This window comes from Pelmatolapia mariae, linkage group LG8, assembly GCF_036321145.2.
Source record: "Pelmatolapia mariae isolate MD_Pm_ZW linkage group LG8, Pm_UMD_F_2, whole genome shotgun sequence".
NCBI classification, from domain to species: domain Eukaryota; kingdom Metazoa; phylum Chordata; class Actinopteri; order Cichliformes; family Cichlidae; genus Pelmatolapia; species Pelmatolapia mariae.
This window is the reverse complement of record NC_086234.1, coordinates 14,986,680-15,005,431: the sequence shown is the minus strand read 5'-3', so window position 1 is coordinate 15,005,431 and position 18,752 is coordinate 14,986,680. Positions and strand designations below refer to the sequence as shown.

The 18,752-nt window shown below is 40.3% G+C and overlaps 2 protein-coding genes across 3 annotated transcripts in view; both read right to left on the bottom strand.

The window, feature by feature from the left end:
* The window catches only part of plce1 (phospholipase C, epsilon 1), a 76,008-nt gene extending 72,600 nt beyond the window's left edge, over positions 1 to 3,408 (bottom strand). For both annotated transcript variants that reach the window (XM_063483033.2, XM_063483035.2), the window contains exon 1: positions 3,290 to 3,408. The gene's annotated coding sequence lies outside the window, so the exon portion shown is untranslated. The remainder of the gene's footprint in view (positions 1 to 3,289) is intronic.
* A 7,151-nt stretch (positions 3,409 to 10,559) lies between these two features.
* slc35g1 (solute carrier family 35 member G1) lies at positions 10,560 to 18,640 on the bottom strand. Its single transcript, XM_063483032.1, has 5 exons — positions 18,126 to 18,640; positions 16,576 to 16,756; positions 15,062 to 15,196; positions 14,706 to 14,902; positions 10,560 to 13,613 (listed from the first exon to the last, which is right to left on the bottom strand). The coding sequence occupies exons 1-5, from the start codon at positions 18,448 to 18,450 to the stop codon at positions 13,201 to 13,203; spliced, it is 1,251 nt and encodes a 416-aa protein (XP_063339102.1). The 5' UTR covers positions 18,451 to 18,640; the 3' UTR covers positions 10,560 to 13,200.
* Positions 18,641 to 18,752: the final 112 nt, after the last annotated feature.

Below are 18,752 nucleotides of genomic sequence, written 5' to 3'. Positions count from 1 at the left end.
TAAAATCAAATGAACTTCATCTGTGAAGTCTCCTCCCTGTAATCTGCTTTTTTTTCTCCAAAGCACATACAATTTTTGAGAAAAGGCCAATAACTGTGTGAGAAAACATATGCTTTAGCTACAGCACCAGTCAGGATCTCGGTAAAGTATTTATTCTGTGCAGATAATTAGTCAATTCCCAGTTGTTGTCAAGACAAGCCCAAATCAAGGTAAGTTCAAACCTGACATCAATCTGAGTTAATGGAAAACTGGTTTAACACTCAGACCTGTTGCATAGGATCTGGACTGGTTGTATTGTTTTCACTACACAAGACCGAACAAATGACATAAGCTTAGTGACGCATCGAATAAAGCAGTGTTTACAAATCTTCAGCCCCATGGTTGAGCTCAACATTTTGAGGACTGCGAGCTTCATCATCCAGTGGCCCAGCCCTACTGGCACACAGCAAGCATTAATAGTATGGCATTTGTGAGTTTGGCGTAGTGACACATGGAGCTGGAGTTTCTCCACCAAGAGCAGATATCTGAATCAGACATTGGTCTCATTCTGATTCAAATAGTGAGATCAGACATGGGTTATATGGGACAGATCGATTTAATTTCAATCTGTGTTTAACATGCAAGCGGTGCACTGGTTTGGAGGCGTTTCATGTCTGCTATGCCAGCACCTTTTGTCTGTATTAGAGGTGGAACGATCGACCGGCCAGGGACCGGAGTCGGCTGTTTTCCAATGTTCTTGGCCCGGACCGGTTGACCGGCTGGTCGGCCTCACGTATGCCCCATTACAAGCTGGTCTATTTCATGCAGCATACACATGCTTTATACACTGGCCCCAGCTGTTTCCCAGCAAAAGACAAGCAAGGAAAGTGTTTGTAAGTAACCCAATGTGCAGCACAAGTCATAGACACTCATATACACTTTGTCAGTACTGGACTGGACCCCTTTTTTGGCTTCAGAATTGACTTAATTCTTCATAGCACAGATTCAGGATGGTGCAGGAAACATTCCTGAGAGACTGTGGTCCATATTAACATGATAACGTCACCCATTTGCTGCAGAATTGTTAGTTCGACATCTGTGATGACAAGCTCTCGTTCCACAATATCACAAAGGTGCTCTTTTGGACTGAGATCTGGTGACAGTGAAGGCCGTTTCAGTACAGTGAACTCACTGTCTTCTCCAAGAAACCAGTTTGAGATGATTTGAGCTTTCAAGTCATGTAATGTGTTATCCTGGTGGAAGCAGCCATTAGAAGGGATGGACATGAACAGCAAAAATATTCAGGTAGGCTACAGAGTTTAAACAATGCTCGGTTGATACTTAGGCATCCAAAATGTGGCAAAAACACATCCCCGCACTTCTACACCACCACCGGTAGTCTGAACTGTTGATACAAGGTAGGATGGATTGATACGTTCATGTCATTTACACCAAATTCTGGCCTTGCCATCTGAATGTGGCAGCAGAAATCAAAACTCATCACACCCGGCAACGTTTTCCCAATCATCCATTGTCCAGTTTCGATGAGCCTGTGTGATTTCTTGTACTTAGCTGACAGGAGTAGCATCTGGTGTTGTCTTCCGCTTCTGTAGCCCATCTGCCTCAAGGTTTAGCATGTTGAGCAATCAGTGACGTTTTTCTGCATACTTTGGCTGTAAGGAGGGGTTATTTGAGTTACTGCTGCCTCCCTGTCAGGTCAAGGCAGTCTGGTCATTCCATTCTCCTTTGACCTCTGACATCAACAAGGAATTTTTGCTCAGAGAATTGCCACTCCATGGATGTTTTCTCTTTTTAGACCATTCTCTGTAAATCCTAGAGATGGTTGTGTGGAGAAATAACCATCATTCTCATGCTCCATTTCACTTTCAGCAGGTTGCCTTGACAATGTCTACAGGCCTAATTGCAGTCTCTGCTATGTGATTGACTGATAAGTCATTTGCACTAAGGGGCAGTTGAACAGGTGCACATACTAATGATGATATGTTGAAAAACAAAAGAACCAGAGTAAATAGTTTGCCTCAGACACCGCACCACATGCTTTAGGTGAAGGAGCAACCTGGAATGCAAGCATGCATGGACACACCAGACACACTACATGCACATCTGCAGGATCAAACAGACTTTGTACTTAGGAAACTAGAAGGTTAAAGACCAGCTAATGTCAGGTCTGACTGAGTCAGGCAAGGATTTCTGTACTTTACTTCCTCTGTACATGCCTGAGTTTATGGATGGGAGGATGCACAAGTAAACACCAGTTTTTTTAAAAACAAGTCCAACCAGACCATTCCTGTCTGTTTCAGATTTCTATCTCAAGACACCGTGTTCCCCAACTCCAGTCATGTGCCATGATGTGATGTCGAAACACACAAACTGGGTGGAACTTAAATAAATATACAAAAACAAACCATATTAATGTGGGAAGAGGCAAAAGTTGTGTTTGTAAAATAAACCATCCCCTCTTTATGAACGCAGTGACGTTCAGTTCTGTCAATATCCATTTCATTCAATTTCATGGTGATTTTTTTTCCTCTGGCCAGAAAAAGATCTACTTATTAGCTCAAAAACACCACACACTACTGATGTAGAAGTATGTATCTCACTATATGCTTGCATTTCTCACTGTGGCATGTTGTGTGCACTATTATTCTTATATATCCTTGCATATTTATTTACTTTCAAATGTATGTGTGTCCTTCCTGTTTCTCGTTCATTTGAATGCGGAACAGATTCACCTGTTGATTTGATGGCAACTTCTGAAGCAGCATCACATGCATCTGAGGGTGAGATTGCTTTTGCCTAGGGGTGTCTGGGGGTGGGGGTGTAAACAGTGACCTCACCTGTCAGACTCAAAAATAACACGCGTGAGAGGACACACACCTCAAGTAAAAGATCAATAATAATAATAATGATAATACTAATAATAATACATTAAAAAAAAACAAAGCTAACTTTAGATATAAATAAGTCATCCATACAAAACACTGCAGATTAAAGCACACGTGCTGCTTCTACTCGTTAGAAGCCAGTAGAAGCCCATTTTTAACACAGAAAAGTGAAACAATGTCAGCCTACATTCATTTCTAGCACTCCGGTCAAACAATGCAACAAGCTTTATTAACGGGCTTATTTGGCTACATGCTGAACTCCTGGACATCAGTTTGGGAACCACGGATGCTACGAGCCAACTTTACAAGCAAGCCGCGCGCCCTCAACCAAAACACTCACCATAGGTTACCTAAACTCAACGTGAGTTGACCGTTTGAGGACACCGTGACACAAACTTACTTACCAGCCGTGTCAGATCCACTCAGCATCCACCTAAACGCCGCACGAAGACATGTACGGCGCACTTTGTGCAAAGTTTTCGGTGACCGACTCGCTTCACAACTCTCGCCGATACAGTTGATGGAGCAGCTCGTGCTGCGGTGGGAAAAACCGCTCTCTGCTGTGCTGCATTCAGTGGCCCTCGGAATACTGCACTCCAAATGCATGCCTAACACTAAAATAGGGATGTCAAACTCATTTTACATAGTGGGCTAAATACAGCCCACTTTGATGCTAAGTGGGCTGGATGTTAAGTGCAAGTCTCTCAGTGTAAAAAAGTTTAATTACACATTTAATCCTTAGATATCTTAATATAATAAAACGTGTAATTTCAACAGGACATCTCTACTTGATAAACAAAAGCTGCTGTAGTAAATTAAAGACATCTGGCAGTATCACTCTTTGTGTTTAAGTTGTAAGAAATACTCGTGTAAAACTATATAAAACTTATTTAGTTATTGAGTTATAAAATAGAAAGTATTTGTTAATTCACTAAAATATAACAACAGACATTTCTATTGTAAGTGGAAAAAAGAGGAACTTTACTGTCATTTCTTTTTCTTTCTTCTTTTTTTACCAAATTACTTTGGTGTAGCATGGATGGCCACATAGGTTTATCTTTATCTGTAAAGATAAAGCTATAAAACTTTTCAAACTATAGTTCAAAGTCCAAAATTTATGTCTTCCTTCATGTTTGCTAAAGCTGTCCAGTTGGACAAGATTGGAGTATTTACATGGCCAATTCTTATACCTTATGTTTGACACCCCTGATTATAGAAAGTATATCAAAAGAACATCCTGGGCTTTCTAGTGGTACCACATTCATCGGGGTTTAACTTACATACAAGAAGGAAATTTGTTTTTAAAATCCTTTTATGGGAATAACATTTTTGTAGCTATTATGATTCTATTGCTACAAACCAAATTGATTCCTCAATTTGAGATTCTGAATGTCAATTTAGCAGGATTTGAGAAATGCACAGTAAATTTAACCCTTTCAAAACAAAACTTTTATTCATTGTCCTTTGTGGTGGACAGCAGGACATACTGCCTCTCATCAGGAGATGAGATGGAGGATGGCCAGACAAGAGTGGGAAAGTGAAAGCTCAGACAAGAACCAGCTTTTAAGTAGCGTGAGCAGGAGTAAAAGTGATGGTACCTATCATCCATTGTGGATACAAAGCAATGTGTAACCTAGGGCTCTAAAGTTTTATAGCATTACAGTGTGTAGAAGGTGAAATAAAAGCCTTTCAAACTGAATTCGCACACATATACAAACACACTTGCATAAATGTAGACTAAAAGTCTGATTTCTCAAACGATTTGCTCTGTTCATGAATTTATTTTATTTATTTACTTTGCTAAAAGTGCAAATCCACCTCCCCTTTCTTTATCAATTCAGTTTCAAACAGACTGAAACCAAGGCGCTCTGATTACCAGATTTATCAAAATAGACCAGAAAACACAAACCAGAGGGAGGTGCTCGTCGCTGAAGGCAGCCTCAAAGCTAAAAACGTTCTTTAGCACATCTGTGCCCATGGCATGACTCGGATACCCTAGCATCCAGCTATACTGGGTCCTAGTTAAAGCCATTTCAATAAATCAGGACAGATTCTTCAAGATTAGGCAGTCCATCAATGAAACAAATGATCTTGATGTCTCTGATAAGGGAAAAAGAATAAAGCCCTCTGGAAGGCGAGAGGCTGCCTCGATCTGCCGGGATCATGGAGGGCCTGTGGAGATGAGCAGATGATTCCCTTCACAGGCTGGCGTCATCTTCTGAAGTTTGTGCCAGATCCCCCAACTTCAGAGCCCTAGCCTACACAATACTTATCCTTAATGAACTTCAGGTGTTATCGTTTTGCCCCAGCTTGTGCTCCTCAAAAGCCAGTACGTCCTCCTGACCTTTCACTTTCCTGCTCTACTGTCTGGCCCACCTCGATTTTATCTCCTGATAAGTGTGACTAAGTCAGTCCTTTCTCACTGACTCAGCCCTCTGTCATCAATGTTAATGGACCTAACAGCCTAACTATGGTGACCATTTGGTGTGCAGGAAGCAGTTTAATCAAAAAGCTCGCCTACGACAAGTTATTTGTTAAAATCATCTTTAGGTATTCAGATGTGTTTCCTTCATTTAACTGTTTCTTTCAAACACAATACTTAAATTAGCTATGAAATGAGATGGCAAATCTAAACATGTTAGTCTAGTTAATATAAGTACACTGGGTTGGGTCAACCACACTTTTGCCTTCAGATCTGCCCAGATGATTTGTGGCCTAGATTCAGGATGATGCTGGAAACATTCCTCTGAGATGTTGGTCCATATTGACATCTTTGAATCACACAGTTGCTGCTTATTTGTCAGCTGCACATCCATGTCATGAATCTCCCATTGCATCACATACCAAAGGTGCTCTGCTGGATTAAGATCTGGTGACTGTGGCGGTCAGCTGAGTACAGTAAACTCACTGCAGTCTTTGAGAAGGCAGTGCATAAAAGGATGCACATTATTAGCAACAACTCTCAGGTATATTGTGACATTTCAATGATGCTCATTTGACAAAGTCTGCATGTCTAAATGCACTGATCCATGTTATTGGGTGATTACATAGGCATGTTAACAGCAGCTGAAACACTACCCAAAAAAGTGGCCAGTGAGTCGTTTGTTAGTACTCTGTGTGACTCAATAAAATTGCAAAGCAATGAGTGCCACTGTTTGGCTCATATCTCAGTTAGAGTGGGCAGTATGTTATCTTAGGCGGGACCAAGACCTGATAAAAATCCTGCCAAAGTAAAGGTCCAAAGCCAAAAATTCACTTATCTCATTCTTTTTATAATTATTATTATTATTATTTCACCTCTTTTTCATCCATTCCTTATCTGCTCAAGAATTTGGTCTACTAAAAGTTTACTTTACTAAAAGTGCTAAAGTTTGAGAGCGGCATCAGTGCTGTATTTCTTCCTTGCTGGTGGGGAAAGTGGATGGGAAGGCATGTACTTTAATTAAGCTATTTTAGTATGTAGTGTTCTCAGGCCTAGTCTGCTCCTACAATAAGATCATTAAATAGATAATTACGGGGTTGTTAGAGGGGGGGGGGGGGGGGGGTGTTTAAGACTTTTGCACAGAATAATTTATAATCCCTGTTTTATATAGTGAATATGCTCTATATAGGATCAGCACACTCAAACTGGGTGGATATTTGTTACTGTAAAAGATGGCAGAGCAGTCCTTGACTAGAAAGAGAGAGCATATTTCTCCCATATTGGCTTCTCTTTGTTGGCTCCCTGTTAAATCGAGAACTGAATTTAAAATCCTTCTTCTCACATACAAGGTCTTCAATAATCAGGCCCCATCTTATCTTAAAGACCACATAGTGTTGTATCAGCCCAATAGAGCACTTCATTCTCAGACTGCAGGCTTACTTGTGGTTCTAGAGTATTTAAAAGTAGAATGGGAGGCAGAGCCTATAGCTTTCAGGACATTCTTCTGTGAAATCAACTCCCAGTTTGGATTTGCGAGACAGAGACCCACTCTACTTTCAAGAACTTGCATTTTTTGATAAAGCATATAGTTGGGGCACTGAACGCTCTTTTAGTAATGCTGTAATAGACCTGGGCTGCTGGGGGCTTCCCAAGATGCACTGAGTGTTTCTTCTTCGTTTACCTTTTTTTCCCACTCAATATGTGTTAATAGACCTCTCTGCAGTTAATCTTTAGTTATTATTAATCTCTGGATCTGTTCCACAACATGTTTTTTGTTCTGTTTTCCTTTGTCCATTACCCCTAACCAGGTTGTGGCAGATGACCTCGCCCCTCCCAGGTTCTGCTGGAAGTTTCTTCCTGTTAAAAGGTAGTTTTTCCTTCTCACTGTCACCAAGTGAATGCTCATAGGAGCTCTTCTGATTGCTGGGGTTTTCTCTATAATAATTTAGGATCTTTATCTCAAACTATAAAGCGCCTTGAGGTGAGATAAAATTCTGTTGAAATGGCAATGCAGGTAAATGCTGCATATGCACAGCAAAATCTCCAGTGTTAAATTAACACTAGAGAGTGTCTATATGGGTCCACACCTCTGAGTGTTAAATATAACACTGTTGAGTGTTAAATGAACACTTTTGACAGTGTTATATTTTTAAAAGACCCCTAGTCAGTTTTGAAGATTAACAATGACTAACACTGAGCAGTGCTTATTTCCTAACACTGGAAAATAACTCAAAATGTTAAAAATATTCCAGTGTTAGAAAATCAGCACTGCCCAGTGTTAGTCATTGTTAATCTTCAAAACTGACTAGGGGTCTTTTAAAAATATAACACTGTCAAAAGTGTTCATTTAACACTCAACAGTGTTATATTTAACACTCAGAGGTGTGGACCCATATAGACACTCTCTAGTGTTAATTTAACACTGGAGATTTTGCTGTGTGCGTTTGCCTGCTCTCATCATGACTGTTTGTTTTTTTTTAAACACATCAAGCCAAACCGCAGTATTTCCCGTAACTGCAATATGGCCAATAGCACCTGAAGGCAGCATTGCTTTCCCTCATTTAGCCAACTGAGCCGTAGACAGGAGGACAATAACACTTCTCCCTCTGTAGCAGGCCTACTCTCTCTCTCTCTGTGTGTGTGTGTGTCACTCTATTGGAATGTCTGGCAGCAGCTCCTTACCGTAGCCAGTCATTCACTTATTTATGCCGCATGTCCTATACGTTGTTGCCACTAGCCCAGAATGATTCACTCCAGTCAAACGTTTGCAAAGCTCTTTACGACCATTTGGTTTAACTCAGGGGGCAATCGCAGAAATCATTTTGACAGCCGACTCCGGTAAATAGCTGCAGCGTCTGTCCGCATGCTCCATCAGCTGCCATCCTTTGATGTGTCTCACACACAGAGATCTCACCTCGGCGAAACAGCCAGATCACTGTGAGGCACTAGTTCAATCAAAAGGCGAATAGTTTTGGAATCGCGCAATGCTTTCTTCCGACAGATAAAGGCGGGATTCATGGGAGTGTCTTGATTGTGTCATTGTTTTAAACGATTATCATCGCCCGGGACTTGAAATGAGCGGTGGCCCGAAAAGCACGTGCTCAGCGTATTACTGCATCTATTTCAACTTGGAAAATGAGGGATTTTTTCCCAATCCCCCCCCTCTCCTCACCCACTCCATTGATGGGAAGTCTTATGCCATCCGACAGGAATGTGCAACCCTTCCATCCCTCCAACTCTCCTCCACCCAGGAGCGTGCAAAGTGCAAAACCTTTGGGAATCCCTGGTTCCCTGATGATTAAAAAAAAAGGGGGGGAAAAAGAAAAAAAGAGGGCGGGTAGCTCTTCCAACAAGTCAAATGTGACCTAAAGCTTCCCCACACTACTCTAAAATCTGATAAAAATCTTTATCCTTTTGAAAATTAAATTCAGAAATCTAACTGAAGCATTAAATTCAATGCAGGATTTCTTGGGGAGAATATTATCTCCCGTATTTTTGTGGAATATAAGGAATATAATAAATAAATAAATAATAAGAAGCAGATAAAGGAAAAACGCACAACTCTTTTCATATTTACATATGTTTCAGATATCTTTTAAAAAAAGAAAAAGAAAACTGTTTTTAAGCTTAACTGAAGCAACAGTCAGTACATACACATATCCCAGAGGGCACAGTCTCACTTTGCTGTGGAAAAGTCCTCCCATTTCTCACGGAGTTATCCAGGAAACCTTAGCCCGTGGGCAAAAAAGCCTATATGCCTCGACAAGCTCAGGCACGCTTTTAGTGTCATGACTGCCCGGAACAAACAGCAACAATTTTAATTTTTTTTTTTAACCACTGTGTTTTTCCTGGATTCTGTTGTAGGCGCAGTACTCATCTTAAAGGGCCGCTCCATTCTTCCACAGGTGCTGGAACTTTGTAGATACATCTCATCTGCAGTGCTAGACCAGGTGTTTCGTGGAAGATGACTTTTGAAACATAGGTCTGAAGATACCATGTAGGCAGGAATGGATTATGTTACTGACTTGATGCCTGTGAGACACCAGAAAACACAAGTGAAATCGTACTCCACAACCATTGCTTTTCTTTTTAATCACCGTTGTATAAAAAAGGCACTCTCTCACAATGTGAAGCCCGTACTATGCGCCTGTGGCACTTTTACTTTAACTGTTGTTTATTTACTGTAGAGTGGACTACTTTTATTCCTCATCCTCGTCTACCCATCCAAAGTTTTAAAGTGGCACTACTGATGCGTTCAAGGGCACGTCCTTATTTTTGTGGATCCTGCCCTCTGCCGTCAGAACATAACCGTTACATATGCATGACCTTCTTGTTGTCCCGGTGATGTCATAATGAAGAGATTGATGAGAAAAATATTGATTGTAGCTGAAGCACAAACGCAACTAATAGCATAGTGGAAACGGAGCCATCTGCTGCTGTGATGAAACATATTTATCCAGATGCTGGATCTCTCCAGATATCTTGCTGGATGACACTGCCTCTTTCTTTAGGAAGTCGTGTTAAGGTAAGCACATTTAAAAGTACCCTGTACCACTAACATTACAATACCAAAAAAAGCAATACTTCCAGTTATTTCCCCCAGATATTCTTTCAAAGGCGGGGTGCTTCAAAGCCATTGTTGCACATGTTTTGGGGCGTTTTTTGCCTTTAATTTGCCAATTTATTCTTTACCTCAAAAACAAAGAGCTACTCTGTTTTAGTTCAGCCTTTTCACACTTCACCTAGCTCAGTGCCTGGCTGAAGAATTACCCTGCAACTGTGCCTAAACCCAAGGCACAAGTCTTTGCTTTTTGCAAGATATGCAACTCGGTTATTATGCATGGAAAAACACAGCTCTCACAACTGTGTGTTGTGTGATAAACAAAAGCCACAGTATGAACACACAAGTGTTCACTCAGCCAGGTGCTATTCTGAGCAGTACAGCTACCTGACTCAGTGGTTTGTTGAAAGCTTCTTTGCCCATGGCCTGGTTTGTACCATTGTCACCTATTGAGCCATTAGTGGAGCATCATGGCTAACACCACGTGTGTTTGGACAATAGTTTAAGTAGAAACAAAACCTCTACACAGTTTGGGTGCATTCCGCAAACGTCTGTCACATTTAAATGATTTAATAAGAAGTGATGATCAAGTGCTTTATGAGAGAAAAGACAGGAGGCAGAGGGTAAGACTTATAAATTCAAATAAGATTTATTTTTAAGTTATAATATACTAAAAAGTTATTCATCACTGTGTGGAAATACATACATATGAGCTTCTGTAAAACATTGCAGAAATAATAATAATAATAATGATGATAATAATAATAATAATAATGATAGTATAAAAACAGCTTCAGTAGGTTTTTAAGGCTTGTAGGTCCTGAGACTGTTCACCTTACCAGCTGATGAAAAACAACACATTGTGCTCACACTACCAGCATTCATGTCATTTAAACTAATAATAATAATAATAATAATAAACTCAATGTAAAACCAAAACACACTTAAGAAAATTAACTTGTGGACATTTGATGTGACCGTCACATGCATGAACAACTGACAAATGTCACAGTGCCTTTATTTTCTACTAGTTCCTTAAAAAAAAAAACGAGTGACACAACTAATTTCCAAGCTAATATGTTTTTTTGAATCAGTAATTAATTTTGGCAATAAAACTGAGTGCTTCTTCTTTACATATTATCTCAGAGCACGGCTGGGATTTACTTCAACCAATGCGAATTCTGTAGATAAAAATGCATTTTTATATTGCACACAAAGTTTATGTTGCTTTAGTCTTCTACAGCTCACCGTGTCGTGTCCTACAGGACCAACATGAGCCAGCTGGACTTCTTATACAACACAAGGAAATAGTTGTCGCATTGCATAGAAGCAACAGTGTGCACACTAACATTTACTGCATAAGAGGAATAATTATAGCAGGAACGGGTGTTGACTGTTCAAGTTGTGCTGCAGACACAGTTCTCCACAAGTTGGAAAAAAAAAAAAAACAGAAAGAGGAGAGTGTGAAAAACAGCAAAGACAACACCGCAGGATATAGCGTAGCAGTCTAGCACCACTAATTGCTTTCCCTTTCCAGCTGTATTGGACCCAATTAAACTGTGTCAAATACGGGACTGCAGTTGCGAAAATGACCTCACTGGTCGTGCCACTGGGAAACTTGTTGTTAAATGTTAGAAATACCAAAATAATTTCTACCAGATACAAACACAAAACATAGAGACAGTTGTGCTGGAAAGCCAGATTTCTAGACATAAATCATACATCAGAGGCAGCAAAAACACTCTTTGAGTGTGAAAGAAAAAAACAAACTACTGCTTTTAGCAGAAAAGCTTTTTGTGCCTTAAAATATTTAAAGTCTCTATAACTTTTGCTGGAATTTTATAAATCAACTAAAAATCCCAAAACTGCTTCACCGGCTGAACGCCTCTGGACTGAAGATACAGTGTATCCACTTATAATCACAGGGCGAGTGTAAACATCCAGAATCTTAGATGCTAGTATTGAGTTGCTAAGGCTATCATTAGCCTTAGCTAATGTTATTGTCCTACTCACCTGAGTAATGAAGGGTGTCTGATGAGCAGGGTTATATTAACAAAACTGCACTTCATTATGCCCTTTTACCTCTCATTATTCTGCTTTACCTCCTTGAAATAAATGAGCAAGATTTCATTGTAAGATACTTGAAGCGATCTTTGTGCGCAGTTGTTTACCAGCTGATCAGCTGAATTATTGTGACAGGTTACTCACACTTGCACTGCCCTTTGGCAGAGACAAAGCGCAAATGACATCCCACTTCGAGCATCACAGAAAAGATATTTTTGAACTGATTATGCACTAATTGCCTGCTAAAATGGCACAAGGTGATGACAGGATCTGACTCTTATGTTGATAAAGAAACAGTGCAGCCTATCGCGGGGGTGGGGCTTAGTGTTTTAGGTACAAAATTCTCTTAGCACCCTAATTCTTATTCATTTTCATGTCTATTTGCACAGTTATCTGAGAGCATCTTAGGACACGCTACTGGTTACTGAGCCGCTCTATTAAGGAAAGCTTTCCTACATAAGGCACTTTAAATATTGCACAGTGCACAACTAGAGGTTGGGCTGCAAAGTTGAAGACAGGGAACCTGGAGAAAAATGCACAGGGAGGACATACAAGTGGTCCACTGACTAGCACTAGGAGTGCTAACCAACATCACACCCTGCTGAGAAATCCCTGAGAAAATAGTACAGCATGACAGTGTTGGAATTTATTGTATTGTTTGTAGTGACTAACTGCATTAAAGTGCTTTTCTTGAGTTTGTGGTTCTTTTGTTGTCATTGTCGATGGCAGAGCGATCATAGTCGTAGTCTTAGCATGAACAGATTCAAACATTTTTCTTTCTTTTGAGTAAAATCATAATAAAAATCTAAATTTGCACACGTTTTAGTATAATTTGGTTATGCTATCCTCTCTTTGGGTATTTTATTCAGGTTAAAGTAAAAGGGGAGTAAATGGGATGTCTTTCATTGTATTTATACTGTGTACATATACACACAAGTTCCAGGGATCAGCATACAGTTTTGAGGAGAAGTCTTTTTTTCTCGTTTCTTTAAAAAAACCTAAACCTGTTGATTAATTAAAAAAAAAAATACAAGCATTAAATTGCACAGGTTGACTCTTAGAATCAACGTGTATCACAAGCCAAAACAGCCCCATATTAGATTGGGTCTGATCTATTTCTGCTTCTAACTCTATAAAGAGCTTAAACTTCCACTCAGGTTTGCATATAAATAACAAGTAAAATAAGAAGTAAATTAAGACCATATGATGGTAAAGAGAAAAAAAAAATCAATAGTAATCAATACTTAAACTGACGATACGTCTGCTCATCAGTTCCTACGGGAACTATTATACCACTTCCTTATTGCTACTCCACTGGTGCTCACCACTATGCACAGCGCTCCGCCGAAGCTCCACCATGTCGGTGCGCGGCTAAAGAAAATGAACTGGAAGATGAACGCCAGCACCACATCCACAGTTCTCATCAGGGCTACGGGTCCGGCCTTCTCAACCTGCAGAGCCTTTATGAGGAAGGTCTGGCCTGCGATACCCAGGATGGCGATCAACATCAGCATCCAGCGGTCACGGCCACAGAATGGGATTTTCCATTCACCCAGGACGGATACGGTGATGATGCACTCGATTAACCCGATGACAGCATAGTACCACACGGAGACGTAGTAGTGGACACTCTTGCCCAGCTTGCGAAGAATAACAAATGTACACGCAGCTCCAATTGCTCCTATACATAAATTAACCATTGAGAGAGACACAGAATGAATAAATCAATCTGCAGAATAATAAGAATGAACAAATCCATAAGAACCACTTTAGACTTGAAGGACAGCTAAAGGGTATGTTCGGATCTATTGCTTCAGAGCTACAAAGCTATTATTAAACTGATAGAATTACTTGAATTAATGAGGTTAAACGTCCTAAACCCGTATGTTTCAGGTTCATCGTGTGACATTTTGGATCACATTATTACTTATTGTTATATAGTATTAACATCTGTGCATTCCTAATCATTCCTGCTGATTCAAAGATTTAAATTTCGAAATGAATGAGTCCATAAAATGTTTGCCAAACTGTTAGTCAGTGAGAATCCAATATAGGTATCATGCTTTGAAACCTAATGGACCTCTTTTACAGAAACTAATAAGCTGCTACAAAAGAAAGGAGACAGCTTTGAACCCAGCCACAACTGACTGGAAACAGTCTTTCACCCATGTTTTGCATTCAGTCAAGCAGCAACGTGCTGGCTCTTAAAAAACATACATATAAAGCCAACATGGAAGTGCCAAAAACTGCAGTTCCTTGAGTGGCCACTTGAGGCGGACTCTAAGAGTGGCATAGGAGGCTCCTGTATTTGCTAGCTATTGTCATGAGCCACCCATCACCATCATTTTGCTAGGGAAATTGGAAACAGGTGCAGTGATTTATTGAAATGCAGAAACAAAGCCTGTACAATGCTTAATAAGCTTGAAAGTCAATATTTGGTATGACCACCTTTATTCTTTAACACAGCTTGAACTCTCTTAGGCAAGCGCTCTTTGGCAAACCTTTTCGCCCTGCAACTGAGTGTCAGTAAACAGTAGATGGATAATCCTAAGGTCCAGATACATCTCTTATGTCTTATGTCAAGTCTTTGCCAAAATTTTTCCTATTTCATTAGGACGTGACTTTTAGATACTTGTCCTCCATTCATTTTGCACTCCACCCTCTCATACAAATGTGGTTCAGTTCCCCTGGTTGCCATGGTCAACTTGACCATGAGAGCAAACAAAATCCTCAGCAAAATACTCAGTGTAAATGTTTGGATAAATCATATCACCTCCAAATGCAGCAATGGTCCCCTTGATGTGGTTCGTGTAGTCGCCCTCAATGCCATGAACATTCTCGCCGAAGAGAAATGGCGGTCGGGCGATGAGGATGACTCCGGTGAGGGTAAAAACAGTGAAAACACAGTCCCAGATTGTACATTTCTCCTTCAGGAAGATCCAAGCCAAGAGGGAGGTAAAGACTGGATTACTGGAGACAGGGTTCAATGAGAGAAAGAGTTAAAAGGGGGGGGGGAAGCATGGAAAAAGCATAAATGTAGCTGATGAATTCAAGGAGGATGCAATGCATCTGTAGTGTTAGCATAATCTGAAGTGATCTGTAATAAATGAGCTTTGAAGCAGCTCTCACCTGAATGTGATAACGATGGCATCTGCCAGCGGCATCAGCTGAACTGCATAGAAGAGCAGGATCATGGCATTGGAACCAAGGAAACCCCGAAGCATCAAAAATAAACGTTTATCTCTGGGACCAAGAAAACCTGTCCTGGAGGAGCACAGATATGAGGATGATGGATGAAGGGATGGCTGAATGGAAGGATGACTACAATGACTGATAGAGGAAGTAATAAACTGAAATTTCAGGGAGGGACGGATGGAGAAAATGCAAGTACCGTAGGGAGTTAAGGGATGACAAATTAGTGGATGGCTAAGGAAAATGATACATTTAGGTAATGTGGGGATGACAGTGATGGATGCATGAGTGGATGCTGCTGAAAACAGGGAAGAGAGACAGATCTGTAAATGATAAATCAAAGTTAAAATGTATGTGGAGGATGAACAGAAGGATGGGTGAGAAGGTTCAATGCCTTTTTTAAGTTATATTTCTCAGTATTAAAGGAATCAAACCAAGCTAGTGGAATAAATTGACAGGGGGGAAAAAAGAATTCAATTCAATTTTATTTATACAGCGCCAAATCACAACAACTGTTGCCTCAAGGCACTATATATTGTAAGGTACCCTACAATAATACATACAGAGAAAAACCCAACAATCATATGACTCCCTATGAGCAAGCACTTTGGCAACAGTGGAAGGAAAAACTCCCTTTTAACAGGAAGAAACCTCCAGCAGAACCAGGCAGTCATGACTGCCTGTCGTGACTGGTTGGGGTAAGAGGAGGAAGACAGGACAAAAGACATGCTGTGGAAGAGAGCCAGAGATTAATAACAAGCTAGATTTACTCTTTCCCCAAAGGGAGGGAGTATTTAATCGTTTCTGTTTGTTTGCCTGTCTGTCTGTTAGTAGTCTAGGGTCCACAGTTTTTAAGATACCATTTTCAAATTTTGTCTGATGACAGACACCAATAACTGCTCGAGATTAATTCCCTTTGGCCAAAAATAGGGCCAAGGTCAAGGTAACGCCAAATGTGAAAAAACTCAGTCTGATTATATTTTGTTTGCCTGTTGGCATATTAATCTATGTATGTGTAAAAATTACACCTCAAGTGGTTTGTTTAATATACTTGACTATACTTAAGTTCTGATTATGACATGGGGAGTTAATTTTAGGTGGCTCTATAACTTGATGTGGGAGTATTATTCAAAACCCTTTCCCACACTGAATTTAAATGCACATTTTTCCATCAACAACAGTGAGGGGAATAAAACAAATCTCTAACAATATTTTGTAAACCTCATGTTTGGACAGTGAAGTCAGGACATGTGATTGTAAAAATGGGTAAAGGGGATAAAATGACAGATAAATTACAGGTGAGGATATGCGCCATCTCTTTGACTGTATCCTCTTATAATCTGCTCAAACCAAAAAGATTGTTGGTTTGAAAATGTACAAAAAAATACTGGCCTTAATTATGTCATATACTGTACAGCGTGTGTAAATCTTAAACCAGCTATCATGCTTACTTGTGATAGATGATTATTGGTGCGACAAACAGCATCTGAAAGAAGCATCGTATGGCACTGATCTCTATAGCATGAATTCCCTCTACAGTTTTCACCAAGAGGGTAATAATGGAGAAGAAAACTGTGGACAGGAAAGCATAGAACAAGCCAAGACCTGGGCAACTATTTGGTTTCTCTGGGCCTGTGGAAAAAGAGAAAAGAAGGCATTAGTTTAAGTAAGTCTTAAGACAGAAGACTGTAAGAGAAGGGCCATAAGAAGAGAATCACTTACATTTTTAATTATAAAAAATATATTATGTTGTTCTTAACACAGCACTCCATATTGGATGGCGAAGGGAGGAGCAGAATATGTTATTGAACCCCATGTGGCCTGGGTAATTCAGCTGCAAAGACCACAAACAAAAGATATGCCAAATTGTGGGCTGTGGTGTTTGCAAACCCTGACTGTGAAACAACTGATATGTGTGCAGGGATAGACTTTCAGCCCGAGGTTAAACAAGGATTTTTCTTTGTACTCACCAGTCCGCTCGCTTTCCAAACTTTGTACCAAGCCACAGGCGAGGAAGAAGATCGGCAATGTTTAGTCACAGTAAAGCAGTACTGTAAGACTTGTTGTCATAGAATCCTTTTATAGAAGGAATTTTCTTTGATTTTAACTACATAATAGTTTAATTACATAATTTGAGTCAACCTCTGTAAAAACTTAAGTGTACAGCTGGACCAGATGGGAGTTCAATTTTATACCCAGTGCTGTTCTACCTAGCAATTATGCACCAACTACAAAAGTAACCAAAAAGTAATAAACTAAAACTGGTATGTAAAGGTCCTGAGGAAATTTCTTACTTCCTTGTCAACCTCTAATATAAACCCCCTTCTTCCTTGTACAGGATTATTATACCAGAGGGAAAACAGGACCAAGCCCTATACAAGTTAAACTAGTCTTAGAGAATTCACATCAGTATGTATAAACCACGTCCTGTTTAAAAGTAGGCACGTTTTTGGTAAGTTTTTTTTTCTTTTGGAAAAGTGCACAGTCATGCATCCGTTTTCTAGCACGATGGAAAATGTTAAGCTGGCTTATCAAACAACTGGGCCACCAGCTTCACCAGCCAACTAGGTTCACTACTGGGCAGAATCACTGTAAGGTGAACATTTTTTTAATCATATTTTAAGTATAATTTGGTGTATAACTTTATTTAACATTACCGTTTTATTCTGAAATAAATAACATACAATGAAAATGGGCTGTTTTAACGGATGTTTTATTATCAAATAACCCCCCCAAAAAAAGATGTTATAAGTTTATATAAAAAATTGCGCGTAATCCAACTTGACAGTTTATAGGCCAATAGCATACACGTGATATCGCCGCTATCACCGATACGTGACGCTGAACGATTGTATAACGTGGTGCTACGCAGGAAGTCACTGTTTGTGTATTAGAACATTATATATTCACACGACGAAGTTTATCTGCAGGAGAAAGTCGTAAAAACGGGGGACGCTGACTACTTTATGCTAACTGTAAGTGCGTGCGCGTGCGCTTCTACCTTCTGAAGATGGGGACTTGTTTCTGACGCAAAACGCCGGTGGGCACAACGTTTTCTCCTCGCCGCTGCTTTCCAGTGAATTTCCCCTTCCTCTCTCGCCCTCCAGTTGCTCATCATCATCATCATCATCATCTTCATCATACTCGCACGAAGCTCGGCCCTTGCTCCGCAGATGAATCCTCTCTGGTGCCCGGTCGTTTGTGCCAGGCTCTTGTCGGTCGTAGGCGCTGTTTTTGTCATGGCTGTCAACTTTGTAAAACGCCACCGTAACGTCGTCCTCTACGGATAAAGCCCGCTCGTGCGTGCAGTGGTTACAGTCTGCCATGCTAAGATGCGACGGCTGAGCGGTAGCATGCCTCAGTGAGAGTACCGTGCGACTTCACCGGTGTCCTGAGTGACTGAGAAGACGAGGTTAATGAGTAATCTTATCTCAGGGGGCAGGTTGCTAACGACTGTGCGGTGTTCAGTTTACCCACAGGGGGGCAGAAGTGGACTCAAACCAAGTCTCCTAGGCAACTAAAATGTTCCTAAACGTCCTTGCCCATTTCATACACTTACATTTTTGATTAAAGAAGTTCTGCATAGTGGTGAACTAACCATTACAAAAATATAGATTTGGTCATTTCC

Coding starts and splice junctions, on each gene's coding strand:
- slc35g1 (XM_063483032.1), bottom strand. CDS start 18,450: ATGGCAGACTGTAACCACTGCACGCACGAGCGGGCTTTATCCGTAGAG. Junction 16,757..18,125: donor CAAGTCCCCATCTTCAGAAG/GTAGAAGCGCAC, acceptor CTTTTTCCACAG/GCCCAGAGAAACCAAATAGT. Junction 13,614..14,705: donor GACCATTGCTGCATTTGGAG/GTGATATGATTT, acceptor ATTTATGTATAG/GAGCAATTGGAGCTGCGTGT.